Here is a 21292-nt window from a genome sequence, read left to right as displayed (position 1 = left end):
GCATAAGCAAGCATCAACTTTGATTTTTTTTTGCCTATGAGTTTCGTTGAAGCACATATTTAATTAGTTGATACAGGTTATTGGAGCATGGGATATGGTGCATTTTGGTATCTTCATAACACTCTGGTGGGCTAACAGGATAAAGCACAACCAAGGAAGAACAGTCCATGGTGATAGTGAGGTCTCTTTGTCCAGTATTCTGGAAGCCACTCACCCTTGTACATTACAATTTTATGTTGGCAAAGCTTTAAGCAAGAGAGCAAAGATATTCCCCTGTCCCTGTAAAAGGCTTGTTTGTGTATAGGCATTAATGTCAAGCCACATATGTCAGTCAAACAGCAGACCAGCTAGCTTGACTTTTTTGTAAAGGAGAACAGACCATCCAGAAGATACAAATTGTATGTCGGGGTGGAATTAGATACAGTCGGGCCAGTTAAAGTTCCAGGGAAGTTTGACTAATTTACTTCTATCAATAACTTACACATTTTGCTAATTCAATACATTTGCTTCAGTTATGTGCTTGTACTACACGTGATGCACATTGGTCATATAAATCTATGTGATTCTTACAAGGAAAATGTCATTTAGATGCATGCTCGGACGCACTCCGAGAAGCAAAAAGAAATGCTGATAAGCTGTGCCCTACTACTTGAACCAGCTCCCAAATTTCCAGGTTTCCAGGTCTTGCTTGAATCAGTTAATACTACCTAAAATAACTGTGATCTCCACAAAGTGCATTCCATAATAGTGTTGGTTCTAAGTTTTACTATGCTAAAAATTCTGATGATGCCACAAGTGCTTAACTAGGTCTACCTAAGCATAGGCTGGCCCGTCCTCAATGACTGCATAATGTGGATATCTCATGTTTAACTTGAATTGGCGTGCTCACGTGGCACCAATAGTTAAGTCGTTACATTGACTTCCTCTGTAGGAACAATTCTGGCTGATGGTGCTTTGTAAGCCGCATCGAGCTGGTAACAGTTCCTGCGTTGCTTCTGGCACAAAAAGGTAGTATGCTTGTAGCGTTCTAGACACCAGGAACCAAGAGGTGTACTGAAATTCATAAACATGCTTGTCGGCACCAAGGCTTTTGTAGTCCAAGCACCATGGCTTTGGAATTGACTGCCAACATATCCGACTGATTCTAATAACCATGAAACCCTACCTTGAAAACCTATCTCTTCTCATCCAAATGCTAAAACTTCATAGGTCTTCCCATACATTCAGTTATGTTTCTCTGCATCATCTGGTGTAGATGATCATCATTTCCTAAGATATGATGTCAGGCAATTCTAAAGCCTTGATGCTCGGACCAAGAATGCCTTGCTGATTTCTATGAATTTCAGTGTGGCCAGCAGGTTTGGTGTTAAAAAATTAACCTCTTGATGAATATACCAAAGACTACAACTTTATACAATATAAACCCCCTAGAATTTTTAGATACCTGAATATCTTATGCAAGAAAAAGAGAAGTGGAAATATCACAGATCAGACTGCCTCAGGAAGTACGCAATGGTGCTTGTGTACCACAACTAGCAAGGTGGAAACTAAGACCCAGCAGAACTCTTCAGGGTGGTAAACAAGCAATACCCCCCATTCACAGTTGTTAATTTCCAAAAGCCTTCAACTCAAGCCAGCACTTATTACGGAGTCATTCAAGCCTGTTCCAATGTGACCGCTTGGCTGACTGCTATTGTTAACAAGACAAGATCTGTCTCTTTTGGCTCTCAGTGCAACCCTTGAAATAGTTTTTTTCTAAAAGCTGCTGCATGACACATAATCTCCATTACAGAAAATGTAGTCGAAACCATCAACAAGATTAGGTTCAGACCATCCCTAAAGAAAGTCAACCTTGATGGTAAGTTATTAGCAATCAATCTCTCCATCACTAATACTGCATTTTAGGGTACAGTGTAGGTGATAGCTACAAAAATGCCATGAAGTTTGTATTTTCTAGATTACTCAGTAAGATGTTGAAGCTCAACAAAAGATGGAAACAGCCTCGGAAGACTTTGACCAATGGAGAGTTGTCTCGCTCATCATTCTTCAAGACAGTTGTTATGAGGGTGCAATTCTACTGCTGCTTGTGGGAGATATTGTTTCTTCTTGGTTAGACGGAGCAAGAAAGTCAGTGTCAAGCAAAAAAGAACTAAAAAGGTCCCTACAATAATTATTATAGCTTTCAAGAACAATCTCAATGACTTTATCATGAAACAATTGCCCACAGTTACTGGATCTGTATTTTTCCCTTAGATGAGCTTTAGAAATAAGGAATGAGTTCCATAGCATATGATGATTTACCTTTACTACATGAAGCTTGGGTAGAAGATTGCAATCAGCAAGCGTTAGATCATCACCATCAAGGAACTTGCGTTTTGAAACCTTTTCATCCTCTGTACTGTTAGCATCAATCTCCTCAGGCAGAGGTGTGTTAAGGTAATTATCAAGTTTTTTCAATGCTTTCGTCAAACCTTTCTCCAAGCCTTAAGAAAAAAACAAAAAAATGCTAAATTAATATACAGAGATCTGTGCGCCAGTGCACAAAGCATAATTTGAAAACAGATATCAGAAATATACTTTGATATAAAAGGATCACAGCTTAATCACATGTGCATGGCATTACATAGTTGATTGTATGTGATGGCGATCCAATACGTAATAATTCTGGCTTCCAGGTCTGCATGATGTGTAAGCAGTGTTTGAGGCGTTAAATATTTGAAGTGGAGGAGATCTTCAACACCAGATGTGTATCATCAGCATATTGATGAATATGGATGCTGTTATCTGTGAGTAGAGCACCAAGCGCCTCCATGTAAAGGCTGAAGGTGACAGGAGAGTGTATGGAACCATGGGACCTCCATAGGTGACAGGGATCCTTTGTGACATAGAGGTGCTTTTACGAACAGACTCGTGTCAGTTGGAAAGGTAGGAGGACATCCAGTAAATCACATTCAATGCTCCAGGGTGCGTATGAGGGTGGACCTGTTGATTGTGTCGAAGATTCTGCAATATTAGGAGCCAGGGGTCACCTCCCCCTAGTCAAGAGGTCATTGTGTACAATGTGTAAGTTCACAGGCTCCCTACTGCAGCATGATCTGACGTCAGACTGGTAGTTGTGGCTAGCACTGACGTGGTATTGGAGTTGAACCTCTGGAGTTTTCAATGATCTTGCCAATGAATGGTAGATAAGTGATGGGCCGGTATTTGGGGACACTATCAGGGTCTAGTGTAGCTTTCTTTAGAAGTGGGAGGATCTGGTCGGACTTGAGCGCTTCTGGGAAGATTCCATAACTGAACTTTAACGAAAGTTGTTTCCAGTGATATGTAAATGTGTATGCATGGATGCCTGAGTGAGATAAATGCTTGTTGCTGAGACATGCAGTAGCCTACAGGCTACAAGTTGTAATTCCAGCAAGACCAATACAGTTGTCCATCCTTACGAGATGGTTCTATGGATTAAAATGAATGCCATTAAATTCAATAATAGCAACACCGATTATTTAAAGTGCTTAGTGAATGTAGAACAGTGGTATGAAGTGCTATTTTTATCTTTCCATATATTTATGTATGCATTTATATATATGTGCACATTCGTATTAACAAAGATATGATTTTTTTTTAGTTATATATAATTCTTGCAATGTTTTGTACTACCTAGCATGAACTTATTTAAAATTGGACTTAAATCTAGAAAACTGAAAAAAGTTTACGATGAATTCAGTCCTCAAGATCCTCAAAAAGCGAGCACTGCATTGCATGTTAAACCATTTCATCTGATGCCTCGGTTTGTGCATGTGACTATTTACATGCCGCTCTCTCAGGCGCGGCAGTATTATGGCAGCTACCAGTGCTGTGTCAGCTCCCATCTGTGTCTCCACAGAGAGGTATGCCTCCAGAGCCAGGGGAATCATCTCCACTGCTGAAGCCTCGGCTCTGCCTGCTGCACCAATCAAATCCCTTCTTAACAGTAAGACTAACACAATTAGTCCAGTCACTGCTCAACAGAAGAGAAGGACTTCAGTGTGAAGCTGGGCCCTGACTGCAGTTTACACTATTGTAAGCAAAACCGTGTGAGAAAGCGCACGGGCAAATTTGGACGGCATGATAGGGAGGTATGATTATAAAGGCTTCACAACTTTAGCAGTGGTGATTTTACTCCTTTAAAATGGACTTTGTTCTTTTACGCTGTATGGTTCATCACTATTTCTTGTATCAGTGGGCAAAACTCCACCTGCAGAGCGGAGTTTTTCCACCACCCCTGTGATAACTCCAGGTTTAAAATGATTTGATCTGAGCTATGATGAATATGTACGCTTTAGTGGCTAAATGTGCTGGAGTGAGAATGCAAATTGGTTGTAAGACATCCTGAAAACACAATATTTTAGGTGGTTGTAGGGAGGGCCCTTCTCTCTATGCAGAGAAAAAAGAAAAAAATATTGGAAAAGAAAAAACTGTGACGTTTTTCCATCTGCCTCTTGCGGGTCTGATGAAGAAACCTGGAAAAACAGACACTGGTGCAAACTAAATATTTTAAGAGTTTGCTTCAGAATGAGGGGCTGATTCTCAAATATATCGTTCAATCACAATGCACAATCCCACAAGCACATAATGCCCAGTTTTTGCGCAAATTTGCGTGAATGCAGGCCCCTACCCCATTACAAAATGTGGACTAGAACGAGTGTCGAGGTAAAGCAGCAATGGATTTCAGCATATTCCACATTCATAGAAGATTACCCTGAATGTTCTAGTGGCTGATGTCTAAATCAGCCAGTTAATGGTGCTGTGGATGTCAGGCATCATCACGCTGTAAAGAAGACTGGTTACAGGGGCCAACATGGGCAGATGGCATTAGCAGTTGTTATGTGAAACCTGCCCTCTATTAAAGGTTACAGCATCAGAGCCCATGGTAGATCTAAAAACTTGACACTGGTTTCATCCTGTACTAATATGGAGGATGCTCTGTTATTTGCATTATCTTATCAAGAAGTCTCATTCCCATTCCAATATGGCAGCTGTAATCACGAGAAATTCGATAGTCTTGCGAGATTTCATGAGTCTTTTGGTGTGGCAGCTGTGTTTAGCTTCATTATATAAGGCACTGCCTGTCATTTTGTCGGTGCTTCACAATTGCTCAGAAGGAATTATTGTCTGTGTTGGATTTACACAGAACGAATTCAAAACCTCAAACATCTGCTTTCTAGGTACCCCTGGTCCCTCTTTTTTGTTGGATGTTATGAGAACTTGTTACCTGAAGCAAAAGGTTTGTTCTTTAGAAGATTGTGCTGTAATAGTCTACAGGAAGACTTGATTTTGATTTGGAAAAACTTAAGGCCATGACAGTATTGTGCAGAGAGGTATGGGACATTTTGGTATTACTCAGTTGTTGTGAGTAAGCAGTCATTTCCCTTTTATTCTGGGACTGTTTCTGGCTTTCGGTACTATATTAGACTTTTTAACTTGTCTACATTTGGTCATGTATTTATGCCATTGATTAAAGATTATTATGTATTTTTTAGATATTTGAGTCACATATGTATGGAGATACACAGAGAACGCTAGGTGAGGCTAAGGTGATCCTGTGAATAGGTCTATGTGCTTGACTCTAGAGAACTGTCATACTGCTCTTGTCAATTACCTACTAAAGTATCTCCTTAATCTTAGTGCGGTTCTTCTTCTCGCTACTCAAGAGCAACACAACGTCTGAAGAAAGCGATCCCTGCTAAACGAGGGTTACCCCTCAGCAGGTTTTCTCTTCCCATTCCTCTTTTGCTCTGGACTTCTCCTGGAGTTTGGTATCCAAGAGATTATCAGGGAAGAGGTGCTAAGGATCTGCCAGAGGGCAACCCTGATTGAAGCTCAGAAAGTGGACCTCCACTTTTCAGGTGCCTCCTCACTATGAGGTAGCCACTGGCAAGGTCCCCACAGTCTCCAAAGCATCTATTTGACAATTACTTTCTTTCCTCTCTGAATTCCCTCTGTAATGCTTCCCATTGCTCTCACGTATGTGTTTTACGCTGGTCAGGGTTAAGCCAAATCTTCCAGTTCTGCACTTAAACGTCCCATCTGGGCTGCCAGGCACAACACTTACTGAACCAACTCTTGAGATGCAAACTGAAGAACCAATTCACCAGTTCCAAAAATGTGATGGTTACCATTTGTAGTCTATGCGTCTTCTACGAGTAGATTACACATTCTTGTTCATTTCTATTTAAGCTTTTACTTTTAATGCAGATATTATGGGAGATGTTAACACATAAATGTGTACGGTAAACAGAACAATATGACATTTAAGCCTCTAGATCATCAGTAGAGAACTTGCACATAACAACTGCTAAATTATTAAAGCCGTATATTCAGTGCGCTTACACATGTGTACTTTTTAAAGGCAGGAAGTGCCCCAATTTTAAAATAATTTTATGTAGTAATATAATAGCTGTCCGTGAAAAAAAGAATGTTTTTTACCATGTGACTATGAGCAGCATCAAATAAATAACGAGAGCAAAGCTTGAATTTCTAGTTCGCTAATAATCCCTCATGAATGACCTCCCCTTCATTCACAGGTGCCCATCTCCAATGATGTGTCATGTAGGCCCCCGCATGCTCCTTCCCGTCTCAGATGACCAGTGCAGGAGCAGAGGAGACACAGAGGAACCATACACAACATGGTCTCTCCCACAGCCACACTAAAGGAATACTAAAAATTCTACTGGGTGTCCTGCCACCCCGTGGCAACCACGCACTCCCAATCTCCGTCTAAATTATAAAAGGATGTTATCCCCAGGTCCCACAAGTCCTCGTCCAATTCATCCCAATGGAGAGATCCATCTCTATGCAACAGAAAAAAGAACTCTGTACCCCGCCCCCTCCCAGAGGCAGTACTTAATACGTACCTTCCCAGCATGCATTCTGTTCTTTTTCTTTCTGCGGCAGATGGGCATGAGGACAGGTGTGGAACTGCTTCTGTGGGGCGAGGGAGGCTGCTGTATTCTGTTCTCCATCCTCCGACCTGGCGGTGATTGCTAGAGCTGCTCTTTTCTGCATGGTGGGCTGGCAGGGATTCGCTGGCAGGATTGCTTCTGGGGTCTTTTGGTGTACGTCCCATGGGGCTGAGGGCCTTGTGGTATTGGGGCAAACTGTTTGAGCGGAGGGGGGGATGAGTTCGCTGACTAGGCCAGCCTGAACTCGAGTTGCCTGACTTCTGGGTGGGTCACGCAGAATGAGCAGAGGGGCGATGCGGATCGGGCCCGCGTGAGTGATGCCACTTCAGCGTTTGCTGCCCGTCCCAGTGGGTTTATGGTAGTTTTAGAAGTCAGAGGCCCAGAGAGTGGTTGTATGATGGAACCATCCTTGCCATAAGAACGCAGTCACAACAACGACCGAGTCTTCTTTACCACAGATACCTTTATCACGCATGCCTTTCCAATGGATTTCATTGTAAAAGCATGTTTGGTAAAGGAACATGTATGGTAAATTGTCCCCAGACCCCTTACACCTGATACCATACTCTGCTATCCACCCCGCCCTAGCCCCTAAAACTGCCTCTTACACCCTCTGAGCCCTACACCCCGACCACTAAAAGTAACCCTGCCCTGTCCTTAAAACTACCCCAACCCCTGCTATGAACCCTAAATCCTACCCCACCCTGTCCTAAAAACTACCTCCACCTCCACCCCTGAATCCTAAAACCTACACCCGCACACACCCAAACCCTAGCCTGCCCTGTCCTAAAAACGACCCGACCCCCCTCTCCCCACCATGAACCCCAAACCCTACCCCGCCCTGTCCTAAAAACTACCCCCACCCCGCCCTAAACCCTAAAACCTACCTCACCCTGTCCTAAAAAGTACTCCAACCCCACCACCCCGCCCTAAACCCTAAAACCTACCTCGTCCTGTCCTAAAAACCACTCCGACTCCCCCCGCCCTAAACCCTAAAACCTACCCCCTGTCCTAAAAATTACCCTGACCACAGTCCCTGCCCTAAACCCTAAAACCTACCCCGCCCTATCCTAAAAACGATCCCGACCCCCTGCCCTGAACCTTAAAACCTACTCTGCCCTGAAAACTACCCCAACCCCTCACACCCACCTTAATCCCTAAAACATACCTCGCTCTAACCTAGAAACTACCCCGTTCTCCCTCTACCATGAGCTCTAACACCGACCCCTTTTAAAAAAAAAACCGACCCATCCCAAAAACTGCCCCTTTCCCAAAGACCTCTGACCCACCCTGTTCTTTAAAATTCCCCAAGCCTCCCACCCACCCCAGCCCCACTTACCCCACTGCTGCGTTCCTCTCCCAGCTGTTCCGTTGAGTGCCTAAACCACGCATAGGCATGGTTCAGACACATGCGGGGTTCAAGCAAGCATGGTAATGCCATGGTTATGGCCGGCATGGTTTCGGCAGTGTAGTAAAGACCGTTTCCCCCTGAGGGTGAGTACCCCATAGCGGATTCTTCTTTCTTGGCCTGATAAATGAGAATTGCGCTGTTCGTTTCCTGTGTTCTGGTGTATACCTGGGACTACGATAGAGAAACATTCTAATAAAAGAAAACATGGAGGTTTCCTCTTCTGTCTCCTCTTTTTCCTCAGCCTCCTTCCCTTCTCCACCTCCTCGCTCCAAAAGGCACATGTTGGGTGAGGATGCACTTTGATGGAGATGGGGTATCCCGGTAAAAGAAAGACTGTGGTCCCTGCAGTGGTTTCTCATTCTTCAGGTTCGGAGGAGGAAGGGCCAGCTCCTGAGGAACATTAAGGGAAATATATTTCAAAGGAGATGCTATCGGATCTCATTAAGTACATTAAAGCTAACATGGGATTTCCAGAGGAGGGGATGCCGGAGACTTTTTCTGGGTCCTTGCTACAACAATTTCAGAGCACAGCACCAGTGGAGGTCCCTGTGCACCCCAACATTCAGGAGATTCTCAAACGTGAATGGCGGGATCCTGACAAGATTATTCTGCTCTGCTTCATGGCCAAGTTGTACTCGTTACGGGATATGCATCAGGATTTGCTGGATTCCATACCTATTGACTCTTTTGTGGCCAGTTTGGTGAGCAGGACATCTTTGGTTGAAGATGCTGTTATCAAAGACTCTGTGGATCAGAGCGTAGATGGTTCCCTCAAGAAGGTGTATTCAGGTGCACATTAGGCTTTGAGGGCGGGCATCTATGGCACGTATGACGCTCAGTCCCTGATTGCGGATCTGAAGTCCCTGTATAGGGCCCTGGATGAGTCCACAGACTGCTCAGGGTTGCTTGAGTATACTGAGCCCCAGATGGTTCTATTCCATCATCTTCTAGGTGGCGAACAATATGAGGGTTTCCGGCTGCTTTTGGACTTGAACAAGTTAGTGCATCATGTCCCCTTCAAGAGGGACACGTTGCAGCGGATCATTCCATTGGTAGCCAAGGGTGACCTAATTTGCACCTTGGATTTGACACCTCTTCCCATGTCCCATTACCATGTCCCAGTTAAGGTCATCCTCATTACCAGCAGTTTCTATGATTCTGTGTTCAGGGGACTCATTACCAATTTGAGGTGCTTCCGTTCGGACTTCGCTCAGCTCCCAGCACACAGGAGGTCTCTCACACTCTGGAGGTGTATCTCAAATATACAGGAGGTTTGGTGTACTATTTCTGGACCTCTTTGCTTCTCGGCTCAATGCTCAGGTTCCCAGGTTCTGTGCTCACAGCTGGGAAGATGGTGCTGGGGGGGGGGGGGGGAGGGGGAGTGCTCGGTCGGTTCACTGGCTGGATCATCTTTTTTATGCATTCACTTCGATTGCTGTGTTTCTGGCACAGTTGAGGGAATCCAGGGTGGTTATTCCGGTGGTTCTTTTTTGCCACATCGCTCTTGTTTACCAACTCTCAGGCTGATGGCAGTTCAGGGTCCATGGATCATTCCCCGCTTCCCTTCTCCTCTTCGGTCAGTTCCATCTCTGGCTCTACCACAGCTTTGGCTTTCGATTTGGAAGTTGAGCATAGGGGGTTGCAGCTCAAGGGGGTTCCCGGTCACTTAGCAGTGGCCATCCAACAGACCTGGCGGTCTTCCACGCTAAAGGTGTATGCCAGTCATTGGAGTAATTCCCAACATTTAGGTGCGGGCCTCTGAAGTTGTCTCCTTTGGAATGTTCTTTGACGGACATGCGTTAACTGTGTGGGAGGGATTTGAGAAGCATTTGTCTGTGTCTACCTTGCAGGCACAGTGGGCAGCCATTAAGGCTTTTCGCTCTCCTTGGGGCAACCGAGGTGATGTAGATGATCTGGTGGCTAGGTTGTTATGTAGTTTTTCCCTTTCATGTCCCTTGGCAAAGCCGATTTTTCCCTTTTGGGACTTGCCTTTGGTGTAGCAGGATTTGGTGTCTGCCTCTTTTAAACCCCTAGAGATGGCAGACATCACGTTTGTCACCTTCAAGGTGGTTTCTTTGGTGGATATCACTACAGCCAGGCACATTGGTGAGCTAGCAGCATTGATGTTTAGGGAACCCTTCCTGTCTTTTTCAGGAGGATGGGGTGGTGATGAGTTCAGATTCATCTTTGGTTCCCAAAGTGGTTTCACAGTTTCATCATTCTCAGGAGGTGGTTTTGCCTGCATTGGTGTCCAAGCCTGAGAGGGAGGGGGACTTGGATCGGTCCTTGTTGGATGTGAAGCCAGCTTTGCTGGTGTATTTGGAGCGGACTAGGTCGTTCAGGAAGTCTAATTTTTTTGTTTCTTTTGGCACCTCCTCCATGGGGGACGAGGCCTCCTCCTTGTCTATCTGCCGATGGATCAAGGAACTGATTGAGTTGGCGTATTCTTTGGCAGGGGTGCAGGGACATTCGACCGGGGGGTGGAAGCTTCCTGGGCTGATTTTGTGAGATTTGCAGGCCAGCCACTTGGGTAGATTCCAATAGTTTTGTTCACCATTACTGTCTCCAGAATGTATTGTGGGAGGAGCCAAATTTTGAGCTGGGTGTTTTGCGGGCTGTCTGCTCCTGACTGGGTTGTGTTCCTACCTTTTTCCTTGCTTAATAAATCACTATGGGGTGCTGTTTTTGTATATTGTGTCATTACGTGATTTTCCGTTTCTTATTTTGTGAAGCCCGTTTTTTCGGACTTGGGTACTCCCCATTATTAATGAATGGGATGAGGGGGTAATGTCCTACCACTTACCAGTAATGCTCATTACTCCTGGTCCTGTAGTCCTCGTCTCATTCATTACATCCCACCTTCCCTCTCTGCCTTCATCTTTGGGGCATGGTAGTTCAGAATGAATGCTGGGAAGATATGTATTAAGTACTACTGGTGGGAGGGATGTGGTAGGAGGTTAACAGCATTCCTTGTGTTCTTTTTGCTGTCGTAGAGAGATGAATCTCTCCGTTAGTAATGAATAGGTCGAGAACTACAGGACCAGGAGTAATTACCTTTACTGGTAGGTAATAGGACATTCCTGGTATCCTGCCTCCCACCCCTGCTAGCCTCTGCAGTACACGCCTCTTCTATCCCAAAATACTTAAAAAGCCAGGCCCAGATCTACAAATAAATAATGAAACACAGTGCAGCAAGTGAAGTTGCTGTGCTGTGTTGTGTGTATGGGAAACCCATTTGTCTATGCAGGCACAAGGGTGTCTGTGTTGTGGCCAGTATAGTTTTTGTGCAGGAAGAAACGTGTTCCTGCACAAAAACTATGCTTTAAGGCAATCACCTCTTTGTATGTGCACAACAAGGAAAGAACAAGGAGAAATAAAATCATTTCTCCTCATTCCGGTGGCCTCAGGAAGCGGCAGGTTTTGGCACAAACCAATGCCTACAATTCTTTGTGTATATGGATTGCATCGAACTCCCCAGGTGGACACCCATGCACCACCATGGAACACCTTCCTGACCCAAAGTAATGCAAGGCAGAACAATGTGCTGCCTTGCATTATTTTTTGTTACACACCAGTACAAATCACCAATTGCGTTGATTTGTAAGTTCCAAACAGGATTCTGCTTTGGGCTGCTTTAGTAAAAGTAACCCAAACCGGACGCAAAACTTTTGCAAATCTGGGCCCTGGTGTCCTTCCAACCACTCATACCATCCTCAGCAACATTGTCTCCTTCCATGCCCAACTATTATAAAAAAGACATCTGGAGACCTACCACCAACCTTCAGCATCTTTGACATCCGCTCCACCAACACAGTAAAAACATCCCATGCCTGCTTGAAAAGACAATTCTTGCATGACTTGTTGGTGCAGTCGTCTCTTTCTGCATAAGTTATAATTCGACTGATCCAAAATTGTCCTTAAACTGGGTCATTTAACTTGAAAATGATGCAAATACATTTTTCCTAAGCGTTCCAACACTTCTACCAAACCTTCTACCTCAAAACGTATTTCCAGTTACCCATCTAGGTGCTGATGTGTCTAAAGGGGCCAGGAATGCTCTTTTGGTTGGTGACGTCAGCTGGTGTCTTCAGACATATTGTGACATCAAGATAGCATCTTTAAGGCAGTGCCGAGAACACACTGGCAGTCATTAGGACCGTATGGTACTTTTTATCTGACGAATAACATTCCAATAGGCAAAGATGACCCTATGGGGCAAGGACTACCCTTAATAATGATAAAAAGACATAAAAGAGCATGACAGATTGCATTTTGTAACGCAATACTAATAAGAAACAAGAATTTGCAATGCAATGGTTCTCGCATTTGCTCGAGTTAGAACTATTAGCGTTGTAAACTCCTAAGCTGACTTTTCTTGCCACATAAACTGAAAATGAAAAGAAAAACAGTTTCACATAAGCAAGCCAACAGCCGCCATGACCGCAAAGCAGACACACAAAGGGAAACAGAAGTTTGCTTGCAGTGAAACGTATCGGCAAAAGTGCAATTATCCATGTAACCGGCATAAGTGCAATTATCCATCCAACAGGGTCGATGTCATGCAAAGCGCTTAACTAATGCCCAGCGAGATCGTGCTGCCTACGAAATAAAGAGAAAAAGTAGTCCAGAAAACATGGAGTCACGTATGTTTTCAGTAGTTGGCTGGTGCAAGGCATGACATGTGCATGCCTTTCACTAATGAAATCAAGCGAATTTTAAATGGTAAGCCCACAAACCAACCAAAACGATGGGCATGGTTAAAAGCCCACAGAGAGATAACACCAGGGACAGAGCGCTTTGCGCGCTTGACCCTAAAAAAAAAGTGCGCCTAATTGGTGCTGAGGTAACAACGCAGTACCTGTAAAGGGACACGCTCTCAATCTGCTAGGGCTAGACGTAAGGCGCAACAACACTCAGCTTGGTTTTATCGTAGGATGACGAGAATTTTAAAGCCCAAAACAGGGACATTTCACAAAAATAGAAGGATTGCAATTTTACTTCACCCAAACGCTCGGAATGACAGCGCTCATCAGCATTCAGTCACAGAACAGGCACTGAGAACATAAATAAAATGCATTTTTTAAAGCCAGTGTAATGCCTGTTAATTAAATTGCTTTCTGATAACACCTGCTATCTCTGCTTTCATAAACAGAAAACACAACACTTCCCGCCATTTACGGGCGACTCTTTAAAAAACGGGACATGAGCTAAATTTCCCGAAGTCCGCAGGGACAACCGGTTGAAAACCGGGACTGTTCCGGCAAATCCGGGACGTCTGGTCACCCTAATTTATGGAAAAGAGAAATGCAAGCAATTGTCTCAGGGTCAGTCTGCTACTGCTACGCTCGTTCATATTTAACACGCGGAATTATATTAAACAAGTAGCATAGCGTTTAAGAAATTAAATAAGGCCTCTGACGAGGTTTCTGAGGCTTTAGCGACCCCTGCTGGTCAGTTGCTTGAAGATCAAGCCCTGGATTAGTTCGTATTGAAGTTAATTAGGTTTCGATCATGACTGGACTTATACATGTTTTTTTGGTTTAATGTACAGTCTCAGATGCATCCTAGAAACCCCTGTGATTTTGATTTACATCTGACTTTTTGTTGCATGAATTGTACGTCTAGTGGCTCTTATTTGGAGGTCATTATCAAAAAGAACTACCGAGTGATTGATCCTTGTTTTTTAATGATCATTTTAAGACAGCATGTACATTAAATTAAGTTTGCCTGCGATAACAAAATGCTATAAGGAGAGCGAATACACTCGGAACACATTGACATCAGTAGAAACTGAAATCAGTTCCAACTGAAATAAGTAAAAACTGGAATAAATGCAAATCGTGCACTGAATAGACCATTTCATATGTTTTAAGTACACACAAGCGATGTTAATGAAGGGATTCGGACATATACAAGGAATGGCAAGTAATACTTTAAAGGCAAATTAAATAAATATAAGATAATTTGCACTTTAGCATTTTAGTATTCTTCTTTCTAACAGTTGATCTTTTACCAATTTAAGCTGCCCTTTAGCTGTCTCCTTGCCATTGGTGCCTAGGTCGACTACTTAAATTATGCCTAGAGCAAGACAGGCCTGGAAAAGGGAACCCTCGGGGTCTGCCTCGTTCTCATAATGGTTAAATGTTGCAAGTATGATGAAGTTTAGGGTTGTTTTTCACTACTGGTTTATTCTGGTCTGTCTTTTTTCAGTTTGGTCAATTCATTTATTGTTGCATTGTTGATTTTGATGAATATGCTCAATAAAACAAAATAAGATAATATGTATACAAGAATACAGTTTTAGATTACAAACAATGTGGACATGTACAAGTAAGCACTGATAAAGAGGGCACGATGCAAGTAAACTTTAAAAACAAAAACGGAACACGCCATACATGGAGAGGGGTTCACCGAGAGCACCAGGTGCATTCAATTACTTTTTACTGATGAGTTCAGGTGTTTAGCAATTGGCATATTTGTTAGTGATTTTTGGGGGTGAGAGAAGGCGCTGCGAAACAGGGAATCGGGGATGATAATTAGGCCATGCATGTTTTGTAAAAACCCTTTCGTGTGCCACAACAAAAACAAGATGTGGGGAGGTTGGGATAATATCCAGTCAGGTCACAAAACAAAACCCATCGAGAAAACCACTTGAAAAAATACACCGAATGCAGGTGTAACTGTGGTTGGTTGTAAGTCATAAAGGGTCAGTTCATGTAGACACAACAGTTAGGATCTTCATTAGGCGACGAGAAAAGCTTCTTCTAGCAACATGAAGTAATTGGTACCCACTTCACATGCGTATAATAGTGCGCATCTTTTCCAGAAACTATTTGAAAAAAGGTTGGCAGGCTGTGAATTCACAAATAAACACCGAGTAAGAATATTCACTTTATTTTGATGGTCCTAGCCCACAGACTTCTTAACATTGCTAACTTTTGGGTCATGAAATCGCTGACACACCTGGGCGCCCTGTGACAGGTACAGAATTTGTTATCTATTGTATTCCGTTTGCAGATCCCTGCGGCACCCACTGAGGCGTCGAGCTGCTGAGCCATTCGAAGGTATTCACCCTCCTGGTGGACATTATTCCTCAAGACAACCATGAAAGCAGGGTTCGGTCTTCAATCAAAACCCCCAATGATGGCCGTGCCACCCCATGACATTTCTCCCATCATGACGATGGCACTTTAGATTTTTTTTCTGTCTGTGATGCAGTGTTTCCATGGCAATCCTGGACAGATAGGCCACTGGTGCAAACAGCGTCAGTGGGGTCACCCTAACTTTCGTGTCACCTCCAAAGTCAATGCTACCGGTGTCGTGTGCATCAAAAGGGGGTACTCAATGGTAAAGCTCCCACCACAGGAAAAAAACACAATCTCCCACACTCTAAATGAGGTGGGGGGAACAAAGCAAATATCCCGTTACTGTTCTCATTTATATGAGGCCCTGATTCTGTCTCCTTTACATTTACTCTCTGGCTGGGCCCTCAAAGCTGGGCCTCCAGCTTCTAGCAGCCAGGGGTGAGCATGGGGCAGCCTTTCATTCATACTGCGAGATCCAGCCCCCTGCTATTCACAGCTTACAGGAGCAGCGCACCACGCAAAGGATGCTGGGATAAGCTGGCAGGTTAGGTCTACCTTCCAACCCCATCATCCAAATAAGAGAATGGGTTCTATTTGAAGATAAATGATCATCTTTCACCAGCCACAGACTCTCCATATTGAGTTAATTTTAAGCACATGTGGTACACAATAGTATCTGAGGGATCAAGTCAATTCTCCTCAGTCCCTGACTGTAACCAGGCCACGGCATGAACCTGCGTTACTCTAACGAAAACCTACTGACAGTGCTTGCAAGAAACTGAGTTATTAGCTGCGAGGTGTGGCAGCCCCACTCAAATAACAAAAAGTCACTACATTAACATGTGTACAACTCTCTGGTAGCTTGGCACAAAAGCACTCGGGCTTTACTTAGAGGCAAGTTCATAAACGGTAATAAAGTGAAAACACAACATTAGAAAAATTCCACACCAACTTAGAAAAATAGAGTACATTTTAATAAATAACAATACACCAAAACGAATTAAATGCATGCAGAAGTGGAGTTATTTTTTTCTATAACTGTTTAGTGAAATCTAGCACCTACAAGCTGAAAGTGGCAAACGTGCACCTGGTTGTGCAAGACCATGTCAAAGCAAAATTAAGGCCAACCGGGATGGAGGGCGGGTTGGATACAAGAGGTGGATTGGACCCACTTTTGGCTTACTTTCCAGACTTCTGAGGATAAGTCATTAACGACAAGTAAGGTGCACAGAGTCCTAAAGCCAATACAAACAAATTCAGCAGAATGGAGGGTGAAGGCAAAAAAAATTGGGGGCTACCACCCAAGGGTGGCAGGTATAACAGTGCTGCTGTTTAGCAAAGTTAAACAAGTTGACATTGCTTCACTGCTCAGCGCTCACAACCTTGGGACAGCTTTGCAGGCCACATACACAGAGAACCTACAGAAGACACAACATGGACCGCTTGTTACATCAGCCTCTAGCCCCAGAGTGCTGTTAAAATCACATACACACACCCAACCCCCCACCCCACAGTAGCAGATAAAAGGACCTTTTAGAAGACCGGTGTTCACAGCAAGCTGTTAAAAGATACAGATGTGGAAGAACATGCCCTGGAGCTCCAGCAACAGACCAATCGCTTAGTGCAGGAATTCGTGTGAAATGACAATATTCTTTGAACCTGTTCAGAGGATGTTATGGGGAAGGCCTGCAATGCTCATCCATACACACATTCTGATCACACCCGCTCTCAAAAAACCACACTACCCCATGGTCCTTTCCTTCTTCCAACAATGCAAACAAGATAGCCAAATCCTGATAAAAAGTGCATAGCCTCCAAATGCAGTTACTTTTTCACATTGTCCTTCTCTCTGTTTGTATCGCCCTTTTTTACCCTTTCAATTCTCTGACTTTGCCCAACAATTTCGGACATAGTGGGATCCAATCGCAATTCTTCAATGGGAAGTCTGCCAAACTGTTGACGTTTTTGCGAGCAGTCTGCCAAACTGCTCCTGCAGGGGTGGAGGGTCTCCTCCGCCACAGACCACCCACCAGATTTAAGGTGAACAGCTGGGGCCATGGAATTCATTCAGTGAAAATGTTTCAGTTGACACAGCGGGTGTGCTGATGGCACAAATGCACAATAATGGTGTCATGTTGAGATGTGAAGTGTAGCAGAATGGGACGTATCTAGAGTCACATGCCACAGAGCCTCAGGACGCTCCACCTCAGGATGGTTTTTCAAACTTAGAGTAGCTCAGGAAAGCAGATTTGGGTCAACCTAGGCTAACAGTACTTGAGATGTGGTTATGTAGAATGTATTGATTAGTTGAGGTTGGAATTGTGCAAATGGGACTGTGCTGAATGGATCTATGAATCATGGAAGGTAGTTGCAATATGTTGAGAAACAGACAAAACCTCAATGTAAAAAAACAATGAGTGGCAGCTGTGAATTACTCACAGTCATACTTAAATGGATCCCTGTTTGGGATCTATTAAAATATAGGTGTGGGGAAAAATTGTGATAAAGGAACTGGAAGGTATATGATCTGTGTTCGATGCTCTCTATGATTTGGGGATTTTAATAATGTGTCATGTTTTCTTGGTTAATACTACTCAGGTGAAAATAAAGATTTTTTAAAGTGTGGAGCTAGAAGCCCAGCTAAGCTAGAGAGGTGAAAAAAGAACCATTGCTAGACAGCAAGTGGCAACCAAGAAACAGCAGTGGCACTCTTCACACATGAACACTGTGAGGACCAACAAGGTCCAGGAGAAAGCACCACAACAGGAAAGCACCCCAGGTTAGTATTTGCAAGTCCCATTAATTTAAAAGTTCCTGAAGAGTTAGAAAGTAGCATCCAGAAACTAGGGAAAATACCACACTTTGAGCATGTGCACTCCACACAATTGGCCACTCAACGATAGACGTGAAGTCCCCATTAGGTGTCTCCTGAAGATCAGGTTGTAAAGATGGCACCGACTTGCACATTTGCAATAAATAGGCTGGTCAAGCGAAGAGGTTTTCATTGATTCACTTACAGCTCATAGGTTTCTGAAGTGCCTTGTTTCCAGCATGAAATCGCTGAACTACTCCACACGAGGGAAGAGCATGCAACACAGTGGAGTGGCAGACTGCAGGAGTTCAACAATGGAAGGAGTTCACTTCAAGGTGAGTGAAGATAAAGATGTCAAAGAGCCCCTGAGGAGTAAGAGCTCTGTCCACATGATAACATTCTAAGAGTCTGCCAAAGACATTCTAACTGAAGCTGTCAGCATTCGCCACATTAGTAAGCTATTTAATTTATTTAAGTTGAGCTACCAGGTGCCAACATTAAGCTACCATCCAGAGGGAAATGCTTCATAATGAACATGGAGTGAGTAGCCCATATCACGGGCCAATTAATAAACCTGAACCTTTTTTTCCATGACCATTTGTTGGTTGCAAATAATCTCACAATGGGAAAGTGTAGGAAAAAATAAAAAAGTATATTCATTATTTAAAAAAAAATATTACAAATTAGTAGACATAAAATAAAAATGTAAATTAATTTGAAATAATTATTAAACTAGAACTTAGTAAATAAAATGGTACAGCACATCAACTTACAATATTAAATAATTGTTACATAATTAAATATTTAAAGTATATTACTTTAATTTATAAATATTGTTCTAATCAAAATGAAAAAACACCCTCACTAGCTTTTTCATGTATGATTAATATTTACTGCATCCATTATTAGGTAAGTGTTATAAATCAATTAAAATTATTTTACAATTTTAGTTTAATGATTACATTATGTTTTTAAAATTATTTTTAAATGATAAAATATTTAGTTTCTAATTTAATCTAACTCCTTAACACTAAACAAATTTACATAAATCTATTTTCTATAAGAGTAAGTTGCAGTAGCTTTGAGGGACCATATGAGGTGGAAGACTTATTCCAAGGCTACACTGGTTTCCATTTACTACTGTTTTGGGACCTTTCTGACTGTAGTAACTTTAGAAATATAAGGTTTGTGAATACCAATGGGCTTACTCTATTGTGTTTGCATGTCTCTCCCTAAGCCCCATCTTAACCCTCCCTAACAGTACCCTGCTGCGGAGGTGGGCAGTCTCCGTAGGTTAGTAAATAGCATTTGTAGTATATGAGTAGTGCTGCTGCTGCTACTATAGCGCTACTTACAGAATACAAATGTAGTTTGTGAATCAGGTCCAAAATAAACACTTCACTTTGTAACACTTAATTTTTTTGTTCTATTTATTATTGGAAAATGCTTTCTGAGTTTTGTTGTCAGGCCTGGCTTGACATCACAGCTATCTATATCTTGCTCACCTCTTAGTACTGGTAGTTTGGTGCATCATTCCACCTCCTATAGAATGCTTGCGTTGGAATGAATGCGTGAGGGACTATTTTATATCTCAAATGTCCACAGAATCATCTCACAGTATTTATGTTCCAGATGTATAGTATCCTGAAAACAATCTTTTTTTTTTTTCATTGCAGCAGGCATTTTTTACGAATGAAAATGCTAATTCAAACTATTGGCTTGGCCAATGCTTGCTTAATGAGTGTTTGTAAAACACGATTTACTTGCAATTTAGACTTTTTAGGTGTGAAGGTTGAAATGTAGTGTTGAGAAGCGGGTATTTGTTTTTTTGTGTGGAATTAATTTGGTTGCTCAATTGCAGTCTTTGCTTATCTTTGTGTGCATGCAAATCTGTTTGTGTCCATAGGATTTACAGTCTAGTTTGTGTTCGCAAAGACTTTGTGATAGGATACACCTGCCCTATTTGCTTCATATGATCTGCTCCCTGTGTGCATTTACTGCGGATTTTGTTATGTTACGCTCCAGGATTCTGTAATCACGCTTCTCACTGAGCATATATTCAGTACCATGGCAAGGTTGCCAGGGGGCCTGGTGCAAGCAAGAAAAATGCATCCTTTACTGCGGGTGGTGTATTAAGTACACTTATTATCCGGGTTCAATGGGCCCTGATGCATAGGGTTGATAGAACAACACGTTTTCTACTGCAGTAGAGGCGGCTAGACCATAAGAACATGACTTTTCTGTTCTAAATGCAAAGTTAAGGTATTTGTCCAAAAATATATGCATTCTTAATTTTGTGCATCCTTGAGCCTAACTGGGCCTCCTTGAACTATCCCTCATAAAAAGGAACTGAGAAAACTGCACCCCGCAAATCATTGCCCTGGAGCATGCACCTTACACTGACGGCCTACAGCTATCGCCAAAACCAATGGCCCCTCCTTCCTGTGTCACAATCAGTCGCCATGTTCTCTGATGCTGCCTTTGCACAATTATCCTCGGACCGAAATAAACAAACAAAAATCCATTATAGGAATGATACACTGACAATGCTGCTGAGATGCCATCCACCTTGAGAGTTCAACTAACACTTTGGGCCTGATTCACAAAGGTAAGCGAACACTTTTGTGAACGTTTACTATTTTTTTTGCTATTCACAAACTCAGATTTAATAGTAAGTTTAGGGGTGCAAAGATTACACAATCCGGGTGGAGAGCTTGCCACTTAAAAAGATAGGCCCGATTCACAAAGGTAAACGTACACTATTGTGTAAGTTTACATTTTTTTTATATTCACAAATTGCAATTTAATAGTAAGTTTACCTCTGCGGAGACTCCGCAGTCGGGCAGAGAACTTAATACATTAAAAGATAAGACAAATGTGTACATTTATCTTTGTGAATCAGGCCCTGAGGGTTCAAGAGAATTCCACTAACAGTTCAGTACACAAAATACAGTATGTTTCTAAAAGGTCTTTTCATTGTTTCTGCAGAAGTCTCTTTAACAGCCTTGATATTAGGTGCCCTGACCATCATCCAGAAATTCCAGGA

At 42.9% G+C, this 21292-nt stretch overlaps 1 protein-coding gene across 3 annotated transcripts in view; it reads right to left on the bottom strand.

The window, feature by feature from the left end:
• The window catches only part of CLIC5 (chloride intracellular channel 5), a 584489-nt gene that overhangs the window by 19294 nt on the left and 543903 nt on the right, over window positions 1–21292 (bottom strand). For all 3 annotated transcript variants that reach the window (XM_069236099.1, XM_069236098.1, XM_069236100.1), the window contains one exon: window positions 2302–2483. In XM_069236099.1, coding sequence (XP_069092200.1) covers window positions 2302–2483 — 182 coding nt within the window. The remainder of the gene's footprint in view (window positions 1–2301; window positions 2484–21292) is intronic.

The sequence above is a fragment of the Pleurodeles waltl genome, chromosome 5, assembly GCF_031143425.1.
Source record: "Pleurodeles waltl isolate 20211129_DDA chromosome 5, aPleWal1.hap1.20221129, whole genome shotgun sequence".
Lineage (NCBI taxonomy): Eukaryota > Metazoa > Chordata > Amphibia > Caudata > Salamandridae > Pleurodeles > Pleurodeles waltl.
Note: the sequence above shows the minus strand (reverse complement) of the source record. Positions and strands in the feature narration are given on the sequence as shown.